Source organism: Cydia pomonella, chromosome 2 (genome assembly GCF_033807575.1).
Source record: "Cydia pomonella isolate Wapato2018A chromosome 2, ilCydPomo1, whole genome shotgun sequence".
NCBI classification, from domain to species: domain Eukaryota; kingdom Metazoa; phylum Arthropoda; class Insecta; order Lepidoptera; family Tortricidae; genus Cydia; species Cydia pomonella.
Window position 1 is genome coordinate 20342771 of NC_084704.1, and position 19524 is coordinate 20362294.

The 19524-nt window shown below is 34.4% G+C and overlaps 1 protein-coding gene across 1 annotated transcript; it reads left to right on the forward strand.

Annotated features, from left to right (window-relative positions):
• Nucleotides 1-6997: 6997 nt before the first annotated feature.
• On the forward strand, nt 6998-7387 carry LOC133530538 (uncharacterized). Its single transcript, XM_061868475.1, has one exon. It carries the CDS (start codon nt 6998-7000, stop codon nt 7385-7387), a length of 390 nt encoding a protein of 129 aa, XP_061724459.1.
• Nucleotides 7388-19524: the final 12137 nt, after the last annotated feature.

Here is a 19524-nt window from a genome sequence, read left to right on the forward strand (position 1 = left end):
CTCTTCCACCTTTCTAAATAAATTATATTTTTTGCCTTGAGATCGAGATGACCTTATCGCTGTAGGCAAACTGGGCTCTAAAATATTATTTTTAATTTTTCTTGTTAGGGAAATAGTGTCATCACCACCATCGGACACGTGTAGAATTTTAAATGAAAACGTTAGTAAGTTTTGCCATGAATCTAAGTTGTTGTTACGTACACAATTGTCTACAGCTGTGGTCAGAGCTTCAGCCACTACGGACCTAGCACCACGCGGTATGCGTTTAACTAACGGAGTTGATGCTTTAAGCTGCCCGAGAAGAGTTTCAAGTGGAATGGCAGAGTATGATGGTGGCGTTGACAAATTGTTGTCCCGGGGACTCGAAATGGAGGAAACAGGGCATATGCGGGCGTGATGGATGCGAGATTGGTGTATATGGAGGCCTTTTGCTGTTGTGAAACTTCTATTGCATACACAACAGTCCATTGCGGATAACGGGTAACAGTAGGTCAACAGAAAAACGTATTACAATTACATGTATAACTAAATAAAATACCTTAAAAGAGAGACTTATACTAAAACAAACTATCACCCACGATCACACCAAATATTTAACGTTGACTATGTTTGCACAGCTTTGTCTGAGGATAGCGTAATAGACTCTGGACTAGGAATATATATAAAAACACTGTCACTGCACGTACTCTAAAATGAATTATACAAATTATTTTCAAGAAAAATTGCATTGCAAAATATAAATATTTTCATTGTAATGACAACGTCAGACGTCAAGGCGACTATGTGCGCCCCTCGCGGGCGCCTCAGGCCTGCGCTGCGGTCTCCGCAGAGACAAAATTTTAATGCGGCTTGTCTATTGCGATCAGCGTAAATAGATCTGCAGGCGATGTTATTTATTTGTTTGTTTAAACAATAAATATACACAAGTTTATAATTCAGGCATATTGTTCCGTTGCCATGGTGCCTTTTTTATGACTTAAGGTAAATTTCACTTTTTTTGTACTTTTAGCAATAATTGAAGATAGGGTCCTGTTTAAGAAATAATAAATAACGATGTAAATTGATTAGAATAAAACATTTAGTGCCAATGTACCTGGTTTTAAAATAAAATAAAAACACCCTTTTAGAATTTAATTAGCAGTATACATGCGTATTTGTCGACATATTTAATTCTCGATAAAATATTTTGCTACGTCACTTTAGTATAAGTGCCCCGAGTTATCCCAGGTTTGGTTATGAGTGACGTTTTAAAAAATATAATAATATATTTTGTTGCTTGCATATTAATCGGTCCTACCGATTAATAATTAACTTAAAACTCAAAATCTGACAACTTAAAAAATAATGTACCTTCATAGCGTGACCATTTAAGGGTTAATAAATACCTAGGCAAATAATTATTTTATTTTGTTATCATTAGATTATATACTCTTTATTCAAGTATAGGCAGTAACAGTACTCAAAAAAAACTATCCCGCTGTTTTTACAGCCGAAACTTTATGAATACGATCACTAAAACTAATCAAACGTGAAACAAACGTGCATTCCAATAAGAACCTTTATGAGAATATCGAATCGAAACAAAGCGACGGTGTCCAAGTGAACATAAAAATAATTATGGACGCACGAAGAACGGTAGCCAACGGCTATATTCAGCCATAAAATGTAAAAGTTTTATATGATTATCTTATTTATATAATAGGGTTAGTGGCATTTTAGTGGGAACGAGATTTAAACTGTACTAATTGGTTGACGTGACATTTTTTGTAGAGGTAGGAATATTGAATATTCATATTTTTTCTACGTTGCTTGGAGTTGTTTTATTTATTTGTAATTTACTTATTATTTTATGGAGAAAGTCAGTTAAATAAACAAAATATCCATATTTTGGCCCAACCAAAGATGTTCTTACAGAGTTGTTATATTAATCATATTATTACTACCTATTTATTTTTGTTGTCCCTCGCAAAAAGTTACATACCTACACATAGATAAAGTGATGTTCTTAGTAGATCATATTTCACAACATTCTTGGTAAAAACTAACTACTAAAGTTATAAAAATCACACCTCAAACTCTCCCATGTTTTAATGTAAGAATTGTAAACGGTACCAATACAAAATCGAGAGGAAGTATCTTATACCGCCCAAGACATTACTTGGCTCGAGGCAATATTGTTATAGCCTGTAGTAATCGGAAACTGCCTTAATTTTTACTCATTGAATTCGTGAATGCAAATCACTTTTACCGCCGGCGAAAACTAGCTCTTTCCCCATTGAGATAACGTCCAAACTCATCCGTACTTCAAATAAAGGTAACATATCCGGTCACTTAGAATAGCTTCAGGCAATAATTTGTTAATGTTCCCGTAGCTACAGTTTGATAGCTTAAATTAGACAAAAGGCGATCGATGGTTTCTTCTAAGAATGAAGACTTCATTTCAATAGAATTATGATGCAATTGAGATGTTCTACGGTCAAAGTATTTTGAATCAATCATTCAAATAAGTAACACAAGTTGTTAAAATTACGTAATGAAAACTACGTAAGTAGGTACCTATGCATTAAGTTATTTTTGACGTTAACAAATTTGTATACCATGAATGAATCTGGAATCTACATATTTATTATTCTTTAATTTAACCCGCGAATCGAAAATTTCATGATAATATATTTAAAAACCGGCCAAGAGCATGTCGGGCCACGCTCAGTGTACTGCCGTCCTATCACTAAAACCTATCTAACCCACAAATTATAGTTTTGAGATATGGGCAAAAAACGTTCAAACTCATATCTCTAGAAAATGTGTACATTTCTTCCGGATTGCTTTTGTGGAAAAATTTAAACTAAATTTATCCTTACTTTGTTTGAAAACCATTTCCTCAAATATTATATTATTAATTAGAAAATCACAATTTTGTGTTTTAGTGTTGCAAATAATTACTAAAATATGTGCGATATTACTCCTAAAACACCGTTAAGTATACCTTAACCGTTCTTTAGAATTGAATAACATATAAAAAATAACTAAATAACGGCCAAGTCAATTTACGTGTTTATAGTATCGTAATTGTGAATTGTGTAATAAACAAAACATAGCTTAATAACCGCAAAGGTACTGAACAATTTTATAGTATTTTATCTGTTAAAATATTACCTAGAAAACATTTGTAATAAACACGTTATTGGACTGTAACCGTTTTTTAGCTATGTAATGACTATACATATTGAAGTAATTTGTATGCATTCCTATACTAAAACCCCGTTAAATGACAAACTAGTAATGCTCACTAGGTTTAAGTCTTGGAAATATTCACAAAAAACGTTTATTGTATTAACAAAATCATGTTAACCTGCATTATACTACTAAGTTTTAAGAGAAATTCAATATGTTAAATCACATCTGTATCGTATATATATTTATTCGCATGCAAAAATAAAACCAAAATCTTAAAAAATACTGACAAATCAGTCGTCAACTTTTTAAAATTTTTAAAACGCAAATTGTGTCTCAAATATGTGTTAAATTTTATATAAAAAAATGTACGTGAAGAAGTAGATTACTAACCATTGTACGGTGCCTGATCCATGTAAGGCCTAGTATCTAATGAAGCCCACTTTTGAAAATGCGCCCCCCGCGCTTTGATTGCCAGTTCAAAAACCTAGTAAGGCTAAATGACTACACTAAAACCTATCATTTCTCAGATCCCTACTAGTTTTTTATACGGAATTTGTGACTTCCTGAGTTTTACTACGGTAAAAGGTAAGTTAACATGCTACTTACTAGGTTTAGAGGCATAGAAATCTGTAGTAATCATAATAATTGTGCCGATTTTGGAGCAGGTGTCTCTGTAATCGGGTGAGTACTTACGAGATGGATACAAATAAGATAAAAAACGAATTTCCAATAATTACCTTACCTAGTAGGTTTTTATATAGGGCAGCCAAAATCAGCCTTTAACACCCTTCGCATAAAAATAAAGCATTAATCTCATGCATTATGGAATGGCTGTAGTAATGCGGAGATGATCAGAGGCTTCACTTTCATAATTCCGTTGAATTTGGGGACCCGCTAAAGTGTGGTAGTTTCTTAAGTTACTTGGAGTTAGTAACTATTACAAAGCTCAAGATGATCAGAGGCTTCACTTTCATAATTCCGTTGAATTTGGGGACCCGCTAAAGTGTGGTAGTTTCTTAAGTTACTTGGAGTTAGTAACTATTACAAAGCTCAATTAATACCTTTTTTGATTTCGACTCCATTAATCTGCACTTCTTTTCTTCTGAAACTTTTTCTCGTTAAGTAGAAAAATCTAAACTTCCCTTCTAATGCATCTACTTAACTTTTTTTAATGTTCGTCTCGTCTAAGGCCGTTGGAAAAGACGATGCGAGCCAAAACATGATCCTCCCTCTAATTCACCTTATTGATCATATCATCATATGTATCCTCGATAGCTCTATTCTTCTTATATTTTCCCGTCGCTTTGGTAAGATGCCGTTAGAAAGTCCAATTCCTTCTCCTTCTTAAACTACCGCTCTATTTATTTCCATTTCTTTGTTTCCTCTCTAAAGTTCTTGAGTGTCTTTTGTACATCAACAGATTACCATTTTGAACAGAAATGCGCTCACGAACCCATATTAACTCGGTTACCCTACTCGGCACAGTACAATTATCGCTCTTGTAAAAATACTGCAGATATGGTATATCACGGTGTTATCAATTATCATTCTTGGATTTCGGTAATGCTTTCAACACGGGTGACTTCGACATCTTAGTAGGCATATTGCGTTCTCTTAATGTATCTCCTGTGACAGTGAATTAGTTTCATAGTTATTAAGTAGGGCGTCAACAGAGGTGGATTGCTCTTAATCTTTATTGTGCCTGCACAGGACGGGTCAGCGTGTTGTCTCCTGTTTCATTTCCTTACTTTATATACTCTAACACGTTATATTTCCTTCTTCTACCACTTTAAACATACTGTCAAGGCTCTTTTACTCATCTACCATAGACTATCTGCACCATGAACATGAACACTAATTTAGAAAAGTATTTTGATTTGGACTTTCACGTTACGGTCTCAAGGTAAATCCACTGAAGTTATAGTGATAGGTCAAAGTGTTCTGCCAGGACTGATTTTAGTACTCTACCTGCCATTATTTTTAACGGTACCTATTTAGATTTCCTACTCTCCCCAGGTCTCTTAAATCTCGCTGTTTCTCTATCATGGATATCTCAGATGAGCGAGTTTAGAAGGAATTTTTTTGATATAAAAGCATCACTCCGCAGAGTTCGAAACATTACGCCACTAAGATTGCATTAGCTCATATGCTGACACTTGCTACTTAGACCTTTGGAAGACCAACTCAATATGTTTGAGCAATTCCAGCAACTCTCTATTAAGTATATAGTTGCTTTTTAAATTAGATCATGTCTTCATAGTGACCATGTTCTCGCTACATAGAAATCCACTACCGACGTGAATTATCATTGGTTTATCGTTCTCCATTTTTGTATGTAAATCGTAGCACTTACTTTCGGTTTTTGGGTTTTTTTTTATATAAGCATGCATCCATCAGTCACCGAATAAAAAAGACAACTTACAGCGCACGGCGCATTGTTAAACTGTCTGCCTTACGTAATAAAATTCAAGGGAATATGTTTTACACTTAGCGGGGTTTTAGCGTGGCATTGTTGGTTGGCCGTGTTTAACTGTTGTATTATTATTCTTTTTCTCAAACATAATTACCCGTTAAGCACACTAAATAGGTTTTAGTGATGTATTTGTTACATGAATCGCAATAAAAGTCTTTTACACAAATGGTTAAAGAACGTTAGCCATGTTTAAGTATAGTAACTGTTTTTTTGTGTAGTATTTAATAAAAAAAAATTGTACTTGATAAAACATATTAATAGTTTTTCCAAGTAAATGTGTTTTAGCTATGTATAACGTAAAAGATTAATTAAAATAAAAAACTGGCTAAGCGCTTTTATATTACTTATAGAAGAATAATGTAGGTTTGCGATTTTATAGTATTGAGAAGTATCAAATTATAATGCAGTTAGCGTGTTAGGTCGAGTATGTATCTCCGTAACTACAACAGATAAAAATATGATTCCAAGACCAGTCGATAGAGAATTCTTTTCTCTTTTAGAATATTTGTCCAAATGAAAACTGGTATTATGCAGCTTTGAGCGGTTTTAGAGATAGGACGGCAGTGTAGGGTTCCGTAGTTACTCTTCCGTCACAATAAGCTAAACTGGAGCTTAAAGTATAGTAAATTGTTAACCAAGGGATGAAATGGTACCTTTCACGCGAGTTAAACAAATAGGCAAATTTGCATAATCGGTACCTAATTAAAGTGTTTTTACTATGAAGGGGAAACTTTTTGCAATAACTCAAAAACAGCTAAACTGATCATGTCCGCTATAGTTTTCATTTAATGTCTTTCTTAAGCTCTACTTCCACGATTTTTTTCATATTTTTTGGACCTATGGTTCAAAAGTTAGAGGGGGGGGGACACATTTTTTTTTCTTTCGGAGCGATTATCTCCGAATATATTCACTTTATCAAAAAATGTTTGTTGAAGACCCCTATTAGTTTTGAAAGACCTTTCCAACGATACTCCACACTGTAGGGTTGAAGCAAAAAAAAAACTTCACCCCCACTTTACGTGTAGGGGAGGTACCCTCAAAAAAATTAAATTTGTAGATTTTATTGTACGACTTTGTCGGCTTTATTGATTTATATATCCATGCTGAATTTCAGCTTTCTAGCACTAACGACCACGGAGCAAAGCCTCGGACAGACAGACAGACAGACAGACGGACATGGCGAAACTATAAGGGTTCCTAGTTGACTACGGAACCCTAAAAATGAGGCAGTACATTTTACTGTGGGTTGTAGACCGCGCAAGTCCAAATCTGCCATTTTTTATTTTTGATGTATTATATCAACAATTTCATGTAAAAATATATAAGACCGCCGTTAGACCTGCAATGATGTATGGAGCAGAATGCTGGACCGCTAAGAAAGTGCATGAACAAAAACTCCACGTGGCGGAAATGAAAATGCTTAGGTGGGCTGGCGGTGTCACGCGACTCGATAAGGTTCGCAATGAATATGTACTCGGCTCGTTCAAGGTAGCGCCTATTACCGAAAAACTCAAAGAGAGTAGAATGAGGTGTTATGGTCACGTTTTGCGAAGGGACGAAAACTACATAGTGAGGAAGGCTATGAACATCCCAAGCAACCCCAAAGGAAGAGTCAGAAGACCAGCAACCTGGTGGTCCTATGTCGAAAGAGAAATGAGGACACAAAACTTGACCACGCGGACAACCCAGGATAGACTGTCCTGGCGCCGACATACGAGGAGGCCTGACCCCAGCTGAACTGGGAAATGGGCTGGACAAAGAAGAAGAAGTATTATATCGACAAAAAATACCAGAATTATCCAACATTGTTACAATATTTCACGAGAATCGCTCGACCAATAAAAGTTTACTAACAATCTTTAGTTTGTAAGATTTAGATGTAAGATGTGTTTAAAAGCAAATGTAAACACAAACTTAGTTACGTTTGGTTTTAAAAAAATACTAAAAAACACGAAGCATTTTACCAAGAATTTTTTAAATATAATCAGGTTATAGCTGTAGGGAAAAAATAATATGAAATGTAACTTTGTTATGTAATGTAATTATGTAATAAATTATTATTATCAACAAGTTTATTCCTCAACATAATGATTGCTAGAAAAGTTGAGCAGTTAACATAGTTTAAGTTGAATAGTACCTATTTTGCAACAATAACTAGCACCGTTGACAGTGAATCCTCATAAACAACGATAGTTATTAATATTTTAGCAGTTCAAACCAAGCCTCCATATGGACGGGCGTGGTGGCCACAATATAATGTTGGATCTCACCTGCCAGTCTAATAGTGTATAGTGCAAACATGTGAGGATAAGCGTTCTTGGAAAGTTTAAGTAATAAAACAAAATTATTTGATATGCCGAACGTAAAGTTTTTTAGTTTTTTTTTGTACCACGTCAATGGCTGGTCAGTAGTGATGCAACGATTATTACTTTTGTGAATACGAATATCAGTTTCAGAACATTACGAATATTAGCTGTCTTTGAGATACAAAGTAAAGTTTGCAGTTGTCTCCATATACCGGCTATCATATCATATCTACCAACTGCAAATATAATTATTTTGTCATTACAGAAGTAAATAGGCACAGATGTAATAAACAGATCTTGTATTTCATTTTTTCTTGCCTAATTTCTTGTTGTGAGAAGTAGGAAAAAAAAATGAAGGTGCTTTTGAATAAGTTCTTAAAAGCATTAATTTGTAATGTTTTACATACTCATACTCATAATCTTTATTGCATATCACATTATATCTAAACCTTTTACATAGAATTGTATACAACATGACACACTGTAGGGCGCAGCAAACAGTTTATTCAAGAGGAGATCGAGTTTTTTGTGCAAGATATTATATAATTATTATTTATGGTATAGGTACTTTATTAATTGCAAGAATTGGTCGTTAAAGGAATCATTTATTGTATAATAAGCTTGTTTCATGAGATGATCTTTGAGTTTTTTAAAGAATGACATGTACGTACCCTTTAATTTTAAAATGCATACTCCCATACATACCTAACCTTAGAATAATCAGTTTTAGCATGTAAGTACTTTAGAGTATATTTTACAATTGTATTTGCATGTATTTATACGTGAAAGCAAATAAATGTTCTGATTCTGATTCTGAATTAATTGTCGGACTTATTGTGTTGCTCTACAGCTCCCTGTAGAGCTTTTAGCAACGCGCTGTCCACACCGGAGCATCTACGATAGGAAATCGTATAATGCGACCATTTCTGTTACAGGGTGTGAGAGTGAACGTCCTGTCGACGGCAAACACCGAGGAGATATTTAACTCGTAACTAAGTCATCTCTTTTATTAAATATATTATTAATATTTAATATTAATTAATGTGTACCAACGTCTGAAACTAAAGCTTCTAAATATGGTACCTCTCTCATGGGATGAAAGACGTTTGCTCTTAAATTACACCACACTATACCCGCAGGCCGCCAACACCTGAGCTGATCTATAGTCCCAACGGTACTGCGGGCCAAATTGTGGCTTGCAATAATGTATTAGCTAAATAATACATGTATATGGAGCGATGTTTAGCTTAGTTTCTAGTATTTCGACTAGAGGAATGGCATGTGAATTGATTACATGTTACAATGCTTATAACGGACATACTGACGAAGGATTACGGTTTTAATTTTCATTTTCGACAGCAAACAAACTGGGAGCTTGTCCCATAATAATACACTAGGCTACTAGAATCCATATATCCTAACTCTTCGCCGGCTTTAGTGACATACATAAATATCATATTTTCTTAGTAATTTGACGTTGACACCACACACGACACCACATGGTGATGCCTCTACGTTTCTCACAAAGTCTGTGTAGATTTCGTTTGGTCCGACTTCATTTAGTATTGTGAGTTATTAAATAAAATTTGACGACCTGTCTGGCCTAGTGGGTAGCACTGACCCTGCCTATGAAGCTGATGGTCCCTGGTTCAAATCAAATCAAGGTAAGGGCATTTATTTGTATGATGTGCACGGATATTTGTTCCTGAGTCATGCGTGTTTTCTTTATCGTATTTATAAATATTTAGATTTTATATAGGTATATCATTTTCTATGTACCCACAACACAGGCCTTATTGAGCTTACTGTGGGAACTATTCAATTTCTGTAATAATTTCTAATAAAAAAATGTAACAGATCCTGGATGTAAACTCTGACAAATTATCTAATTCAAATCAAGTTAAATTTGCAAAATTTTAATTTAAAATGTCAATCGATGACATCCGCTTTAAAAGATTTTTAGAACGATGTTACAAAATATTGAAATAACACTGCAAATCAAATATAATGCAACCATCAAAGAAAAAACTTGTTCAAAAATTGAATAATAAAATCGATATGAACCCATTATTTTCAGCGATAAACATCAAGCGAAACATTCCGAAATAACACGACGCACGCGCCGGCGTCTATCGACTTTCATCTGCTTGTAATAACTATTCATTCTGTATAATAAAAATTCGTATCTCTTCGAATTGCCGACGTACCGTAATAGCTGGAAGCTAATTTCTATGACTATTTATTACGGATATTGTATGTCGGATATTGTATTAATCGCTCCACTGCTGAGTATAGCTATAGTATAGAGTATAGAATGCTGAGAGAGCCCTCTCTTCGTGTACGCTATTTATCCCGGACCTGGGTTAGTCTCATCCAGAAGTGTCCCGCAATTTTTCGAATATCATCCACCCAACAAGCTAACGGACCCCAGGCGCTTCTTCCATTCGAAAGCGGCCACCAATCCGTCAACATTTTGGTCCACCTGCCATCACTCTGCCTTTTTTGCTGATCAGGATTCTTTACAGAGCGGCCCTTGGACTCCCTCGTGGTCCCTTTAATAGCTAGGTACCCTGATGACATGGTCAGTAAATAGATAACAAACAATAGTAGCCTAACTATTCTCTTACTTATTTTATTTTAACAAGTTCAAATTGTAGACATCTACATTCGGTTATCAGTAATTTATTGCTAATTGTGCATTGTTGTGTTGTATAATAAATTTATATTTTAACAGATATGGGCTGGCTAAATAGGTATGTACTAAAAGTTTGTTTAAATCTGCCCTCTTAAGCAGGTACTTAAACGAATGTGGTAGCAAGCTACGGCCGATGTTGGGCAATAAATCATTTAACTGGAGTTGGTCGATAACAAGAGTTTTAAATCCCGGTTTTGCTGTGCGTAGGCGACGTGTAAAATCAGTAATTAAAGTTATCGTTAGCTGACATGGAAATACCTATAGAATAGGCGTATTACACACTAACAAGTTTACTGTTATATTTTATTTACTTGCTAAGTTCACCTAAGGCATAACAGGGAAGGACGAGTCTGGGTAAGAGGTAGGTATAATTATTAAACGCTAATTAACTATGACAGTTATTCTACTACCTTAATGCTGGGCTTGAATTATTTAACCCGTGCTATTTAATACAAGTAATCGTGAGTGTTCGTGAATTCACATGGAACTGCAGTGAATCCTGAACTATGACGTAGATATAGGTAGGTTTTTTCATAACAATAATGCTTTGTTATATACATAACAAGATTCTAAAGCTATGCAAAATACAGTTTCACCAGGTTATATCTCAATAAATTTTAATTTTTAGGACGAAATAAATGTGTCTAGTCGTATACTTTTTTTTACAATTTAGGTATGTTTCTTAGGCAGCCTATTTTGCCCCCCAGATTTCTATCATTATTCAGACCCTTACGATGCACAGGTGAATGGTATAATAAATTGATTTAATATGATGAATTTAGGTGAAAGTCCTGTATTTACAGAATAAAAAATTGAATAACGAGCCAAATGCGTGTCGGACCACGCATTGTGGAGGGTTCCCTACGTTCAAACAATCATACAAAACGCAATACCTACCTATATTTTGATTTTCGAAACGATTATATCCAAAGGTATTCACTGAGTCAAAAACGTTTATAATAACATTGATGTTATGTTTAAAGACCTATCGAATTATGAGCAAAATTTTTTTTTTAATAAATTTTAATCCAATTATGTTCCAAATTTTGTTGAAATATAATATCGTATTATCGTGCATTATTTCATATGTATAGATAAAATATTTATTTTAAAAGAAAACATAATAGAAGTTTCTTACAAAATTAGGAAAATCCATAACCATCATCAAAATCCACAGCGCAGGCTTCGTCAAAAGCATAGGTACTAAACATAATCCGCAACAAACTTCGTCCAATCTGCATAAGTGATAATCCGCCACAGGTTTCGTCATAAATGTAGGTACAGTATAAAATCCGCAACAAGCTTTGTCCAAAACCTAACACTACCTATGCCTCCCTGTTAATCCCCGAGACGACACGTACCCGGCGCAAGAGTTCCAAAAATACTGGCCGCATTACCGCGCTGTACTACCAGCGATATTTGCTGGACTAGGCATATATATATATATGTAATCATATGTATATGTTTTTGGTGGGATATCATTATTTTTTGTCAAGTAGGTATGAAAAATTCAAAATATAAGACATCCCTGTTCTTAGTAATTTTTGGCTACACCTAATTACCTTACTGGATGCCACAATTTTCTAGGTCATCTCGAAGTAGTAAAATTTTTTCATGAGATAAAAATAGTGATTTTAGACGTTAAACTCTCGTGAAAATCAAGAGGCTTTTTTTTATTAATCAAGAGAATTTAGTAATGAGAAGGCAACTTACGAGGCCGCTATCGATTTTAGTCGCAAAAATGTCAAATTGATAAATTTAGTGGATGAAATTGTACACCTTTTGTTAACTATTAGAAATAACAAGTACTCGTATCTATTAGCACGTAATGTTATCTTTCATTTTAATAAAAAAAATTGAAAAAAGACTCAATTATTGATGTTTTTTTTTTCTGATAGACGTTTAGGTAAACGCGCGTAAAGCACTGATTTTAAAGCTCTTATTTGTAAATTTCTTAAAGTCTGGACTGCTAAAAATGCTAATTTTGAATTACACTTATCCTGTACTTCAAGTCTACATTTTTGTTATTTTAAATGTTAAGTAGTGTAAATGAAAGTTAGACGAAATCATATTTCTCCAGAAATTATTTCAAAACAAGTGACAATTTCTCTGAAAATCGACCTAATTTCATTGTAATTTTATCCACAACATTTGCTGAAACTGTTCTTATATATCATTTTGTATATTTTACCACCATACATTTTTGATGAATTTTTAAAAACCGTCCCTTCTCGTCACATTATTACCGGGGACTCATTATTAAAAGGCAACGTGCTAATAGAAACCCATCGTTGTTATTTAGATATGACGTTACAAATCGTGTACAATTTGAACGACTAAATCTATAAACTTAAATTGACCGGGATATAAACCGTGATTACCAACATAAAAACAATGGTCAATTTAAGTCTAGTGAAACTAACCGTGAATCATTCAAAATGACTAAATCTATCTTTTTTTTTCATGAATGAACGACGCATCTCTGAAATAACTGAAAAACATCAACTAATAGAACAGGCGGGGTTCCGAAAATCTTTCTCAACAATGGACCACATACACGTACTGGATCAAATAATTGAAAAATATGTAGAAAATATATGTATGTATGTATGTGGTTACTGAGTGGGACCCACGGAATACCATAGACGGTGCAGGACGGGGTGCAGGCAGACCGAAAAGGAGATGGCGGGATGACTTGGACGCATTCTACCCAAAATGGTGGGAAAATGCCAAAGACAGGGTCGAGTGGAGAAAACGAGGGGAGGCCTTTGCCCAGCAGTGGGACATTATAGTAGGCTAGCAAAAATTTTTTTTAGAAAAACGACATCCACTTTACTTAGCCTTCATAGACTACGCGAAAGCTTTCGACACTATTTCTGACGCTAGTATATGGAAAGCTTTATACGAATGTGAATTGCCGTCAGAAACAGTCGAACTCATTCAAGATATCTACAACAAGACCTTAGTCGAGTGAAATTGGATAAAACGGGTGCCGAAATAGGCATTCGAAGAGGTGTAAGACAGGGAGACCCCCTGTCTCCTACATTATTCATCGCAGTTTTACAGCATATTATGAAGAAACTAGATTGTTCAAAAAAAGGCATAAACATTAAAGGAAATTTTTTAAGCAACTTACGCTTCGCTGACGACTTAGTTCTTTTCTCAGAGACAGCGCCACAATTGCAAGGGATGATAAATGAACTTAACTGTGTTAGCCGTGATATTGGTTTGGAATTAAATATCGATAAAACGAAAATCATGTCCAACAAAGCTCATAGACCCATTTTCGTCGAAAACAGACAGAGTATGTACAGCAATATATATACTTAGGTAAACAACTATCTCTATCAAAGTCTAGACACTGTAATGAATTAGAAAGTGAATAAATTCTGGAGCCACAGAGAATTTCTAAAATCTAACATATCCTAAAGACTAAAAAAGAAAATTTTGGACTCATGGCTCCTACCTTGTCTTTCTTACGCAAGCCAAACATGGATATATAATGCATATACGAAAAGTAAAATTATGACTTGCCAAAGAACCATGGAGCGGAGGATCATGAACCTAAAACTTAGAGACAAACAACGCCATACGGTTATAAGGAAAAAGACTAAAGTTGTCGACGCACTATCACATTGCAAGAAACTAAAATGGAAGTGGGCTGGCCACGTGGCACGAATGAACAACGAAAAATGGACAAAAAGAGTCACTACATGGGCAGGACCTCCCGGTAAGAGAAAATCAGGCCGCCCACTCGAAAAATGAACCGAAGAATTAAAAAAGTTTACCAGCGACGACTGGGTAACAATAGCCCAGGACAGGTAAATGTGGAGTAAAATGCAGGAGGCCTTTACTCGTCAAGAGGTCCTTAATAATAAAAAATACTAAATTTATTGTATAACTTTATTACTGATTTGAATATGAATATAAATTAGTTTGAAAATATTTTATTTATTTATGTATTATGTATTTATTTAATTATGGAATGTATTATAAAGGAATTAAATGGATAAATAAAATAAAATATGATATACTACCTACTCACTACAGTTTTTCGGGTTGGTTCGACATCAGTTAGGTAAACACACACTACATATACACTACACACTTACACTTGAAGTGTTTACCCACTTAATGCTGTTAATTTAACGTGTTATTCACGAAAACGTTCGCCTGGGCTCGTATTTTCAAGTTATCAAAGGTTAAATTTGACAAATCGTTGATGACATGAACTATAATATAATAAATGCAAAAGTAACTCTGTCTGTCAGTTTGTATGTTACCTCTTCACTTTTTAATCGTTGAACCGATTTGGATATAATTTGGTAGTGTTAATCGATCATCATCATCATCATCCCACGCAGACGAAGTCACGGGCAGAACCTAGTACAAAAGTATTCAAATTGATTCCCAAATTCTTATGCAATATCACAGGTGTAAAGATACTTATGTCGTCGTTACATATTTAATTAAAAGGTGGTGTATATTAATAAAATAATTATCATCTACTGGTTTGCAAGATGTAAATCATCCGTTTTGAATGATAAAGGTGACCGAATGATATAGACCGAATGATTTGGTGGGCGTGGTTAATTCACGCGGCAACGATTTACGAGGTAGCCAGTTTCAAACTTGCTTCTACAGAATTTGTATTTTTTTTATCGAATTGGTTTCGTTTTACAGCTCGTTTACTATTCTAATTACTTAAGACAGAATATATTTATGATAAACAATTACTAGCACCTAAGTGATAAGTTGTTACATAAACATTCGTTGAAAGAAGTTTTACAAATATTATTTAAAAAAAAATTATCGTACAATAATGTGTTTACTTACTTACAAATGGTCGGTTATAAATCTATTCACTCTCTTTATAACTAACTATGAACTTCAAAACAAGTTCAAAATATAACTTTTTAGTGTATGACAATACGATTTCAGTTTTATTTACTTGTTAGATTTTGTCTATTTTCTATTTAAAAGCCAAAATAATTTTACTGAATAACATGAATAGTATACGCTTTTGTGTATAAAAGTTTTTATTGTCAAGTTCAAGTTTTTATTGCAGGATGTCTCTAAATCCCCGTTATATTTAATAATTGGGTACTTGACACAAATGTTGAATATTATAACAAAATTTTGTTAAATGGATAGAAAATGAACCATCCATTATAAAAAAGTGGAATTCAAAAAATTATATTGAGATTATAAAAAAATACAAGGCTCCAAAGTCTAAAAAAAAAATTTTGTTCTTTCAAGAATAGATTAAAAAAAATGGTACCATACGATTCCATTAATTTTATTGAAAAATAAATTGTAAAACAATTATACACATAAACGCAATATTTCAGGGTCAAAATGGCAATTTCCTTGATCTTCCATACATTTAGGACAGACTTATATGATGTGACGTCACATCAAATTATCATTTTGTTAAAGGCGTTTCAATCGTCGAGTGCGGGCGTCAGACTTTAACTCTCATTTCTGATCTTTGTGTTGCTTAAATGCCATGAGTCCCATATAGACATTTGACCCCCAGGAAAATCAAGATCGTTTGACATTATTTACAAAAAACTGTCAAGTAGCCAATTATGTTTTACCATCATAATCTAGCAATTATAATGATTAATTTCATATACTTATATATTACACGTATACGTTCAATTTGACAAGAGGGTCCAATCGCTTAAGAAAATGGACGATCTCCTTGCGCGCGCCCTTCAGTACACTCGCGTGCAAAAGTATTGCATCACTGCATTTTTTTTATACACATTCAATATATTTGTAATTTTTTTGCCGAATTTTAGAATTTTGTGATATTTGTAGTGGAGCGCTTTGCTCCGCGCCTTTAGCGCCTCTAGCGCGCTGCGAGGGAGAAAGCCCACTCACTTCGTGTGCAGAAAATGCTAGAAACTACTACTATTTATACCTAACTGTATCAGAGATTACCTACTCATTATAAAATATATAATTAACCAGGATTTTGTTTTGATTAAAGCGAACCAATACTGAATTATAAATTAACATAAATATTTAAATACTTAAAAAGGGGCACCATATTGTAAAAAAATGATTTTTACTGAATTTTTATTTTTTTTTTCATTTTTATTGGTTTAGGAAGGGTCATGAAGAGTTATGTAAGAGCTTTTTACGACAAAATATTACTTAAATTGGTAAAATAGTATGCACGTAATCTAGTATAAAAAAAATTGTAATTATGTATTATGTATGTCGATTATGTGCAACCTGATTTCATATTTCATGGTGTTCATATTTGTGGCAATAAAATGTCCTTGAACAGAAAAGTGCCACTTCGATCCTTCCTAGCAGGGAAGAAAAAGTCAATTTTCGAATAGGTGATGTGAAAACATATTTTTTACCTTTGTACCTTCTCACATATATACACCTCTCTCATACATATACACCTTGTACAAAATATCATGTCTCAATACAACCTGTTAAAGAGATGTAATCACTGGCACGAATTTACTATTTTAGTCTAAACCTCTAAATCGATCAATCATCTTCAGTCAACACAATGACTCTAATTGACGCCCAGACCGCTACCATTCTGCCGTCGACACATAAAAGGGTGGAATAAAAAAGTTACAAAAGCCATATGTAAAATTACCGATTGTTATGAATATCTGCCTTTTGAAGAAGAATGTCTTAAGTGCGCCAGAATTTTAGGGATCAATGGTATGGGCGACCTGACAGCTAAGTATCATTCTTACCATTTAAAACATTTAATTTTAACCAAAATGATAAGGGGTATTGTATTTACCGGTGCAAATATGTGACATCGGTACTGATGATTAAGTTAAACTTTAACTTACTTATCACTGAATTCCTGAAGTCATAACAAAATATCACCTACCATTATCGTTATAAATTTATTTTGCTTAGGTACTGGAAACTAACTTTAGATATCTAATGTCTAAATGTCCAAGATTTATATTAAAACTGTAGGAACCTGTAAACTCCAGAGTTGTTTACACTTGCTTGATTTTTTAATGATGAATAACTGTGTTCAAGTAAGGTTGTATGTGTTATTACGAAACATATGGACAACACATGGTGGGCGCATAAGGCGCTATCGATACTATTCGTTGTGCGTGTATGATAAAAATCGTAGACTTTTTTGCTGCGATAATTTAACTGTTGTCTATAGATTTGTATATTTGTTATGTAAAATGAATGATCCAGCCGTTATTATTTTAGTTGATGTACGTAAGTACATTCTAATGTCATTTAATAGGATTAACAACATAAAACACAAAAAAGTAGATTACGTATACAATTTTTTAGTAGGAGTGTTTACTTCCAGTTTGGCCCCATTTTTGTCAAAATCCGTGAAGAATCAAGGGAGCTATATTGAGTGATACAGCGAAATATGGCCAGTGACCCAGCGACATGTCCAAGCCATCCATGTGGCAGAAATGAAGATGCTGAGGTGGATGTCAGGCGTCTCCAGGATTGATAGGGTTCGAAACGAACACATCCGTGGTAGCCTCGGAGTGAGAGACGTCGCCGATAAGCTCCAAGAAAGTCGGCTCGGAAAGGTGGTTTGGGCATGTCAAAAAAAGGCCGCCAGAATACGTAGGCAACAAAGCCTTTAGTTTTGCCTTACCAGGCCTAAACAGGAGGGGCAAACCAAGGCAGCGTTGGCGCAATGTCATCGCCAAAGATTTAAACGCCTGTGGGTTATCGGAAAACGACGTCCAGGATAGAGCGAAGTGGAAAGAGAAAAGTAGGAAAGCGGACCTCGTCACAGTACGGGACAAACGCTAGGAGGATGTTGATGATGATGAAGATGATGAATCAAGGGATATTTGAATTCAAACGACTGCTAATTGATAAAGTGTAATCTGCTGATGCAGACGAGAACGGAACTCATTAACGACACGTATTTCACATATTTGTCTTCTCCGTTAAGTTTGTTAAGCAAGTAAGGTTTTAAGCAACATTTTTGTCAAGGTTCAGTTCTGATGATGTGTTGTTTGAGAGAACTCCTCAAGTCATATAGGCATACTTCTTATTGCTAGAGTCAGCTAACTCCGCACCGTGTTTGATAACACAGAGTGTGCAAGTGTAATTAGCATTTCTATGAAATTATGACGTTTATGATAACGCTTCCATATTCTGTGTTATCAAACACGATTCAGAGTTAACTTACAGCCTGACTCAATTTTTGTATTTTCATCTATAAATCAAGCATTTTCATTAAAACAGTGCTTTTCGCTGAAATGGAACTTCTGATGAAGACCAAAATAGAAAACCTCATCACAAGAATTCAATATTTTATTTAATGGCATGGCAAACTGTTTTGAGTAGGTGTTTTTTTTCTGTTAAAAATTATTACTTATTTATTGATATTACTAGCTATATCCTATTTTAATCAAAACTAATCTTGCTTTTTTTCCATTGTACATAGCTAATGAGACTTTGTACCATTTAACAACGTCACTTACGTTTTCGTGGAAGGTCCAAAGCCGTTTTTCTCATTTCAATCGTGCACCCCGTCACGGTGTCGCGTGTTCCGATTCTCCGCGGTTGCCGCACCTTGCTCTCGACCGCTTTATGTTGGACAAAAAAACGCCTGAGGGTTCCGTTCTGGATGACTAGTGCAATATTATTCTTGCTAAAAAATAAATTATTTTTTACTGTAATCGAAATCGTTTCGGTTATTGCACTGGACAAAAATAAACTGGATAGACTGGATCGTGCAATCATACCTTTTACTTTATACCATATTTTAAAATCTTGAGATGGTTACACTAATATGCATTTTCGACTAAGTTTCTCAAGAGCTCGAACACATATGTAAGCTTGCTCGCCTTGCGTATACCGCTAATAATATACGCAAAAAGTTT

Coding starts and splice junctions, on each gene's coding strand:
- LOC133530538 (XM_061868475.1), top strand. CDS start 6,998: ATGTATGGAGCAGAATGCTGGACCGCTAAGAAAGTGCATGAACAAAAA.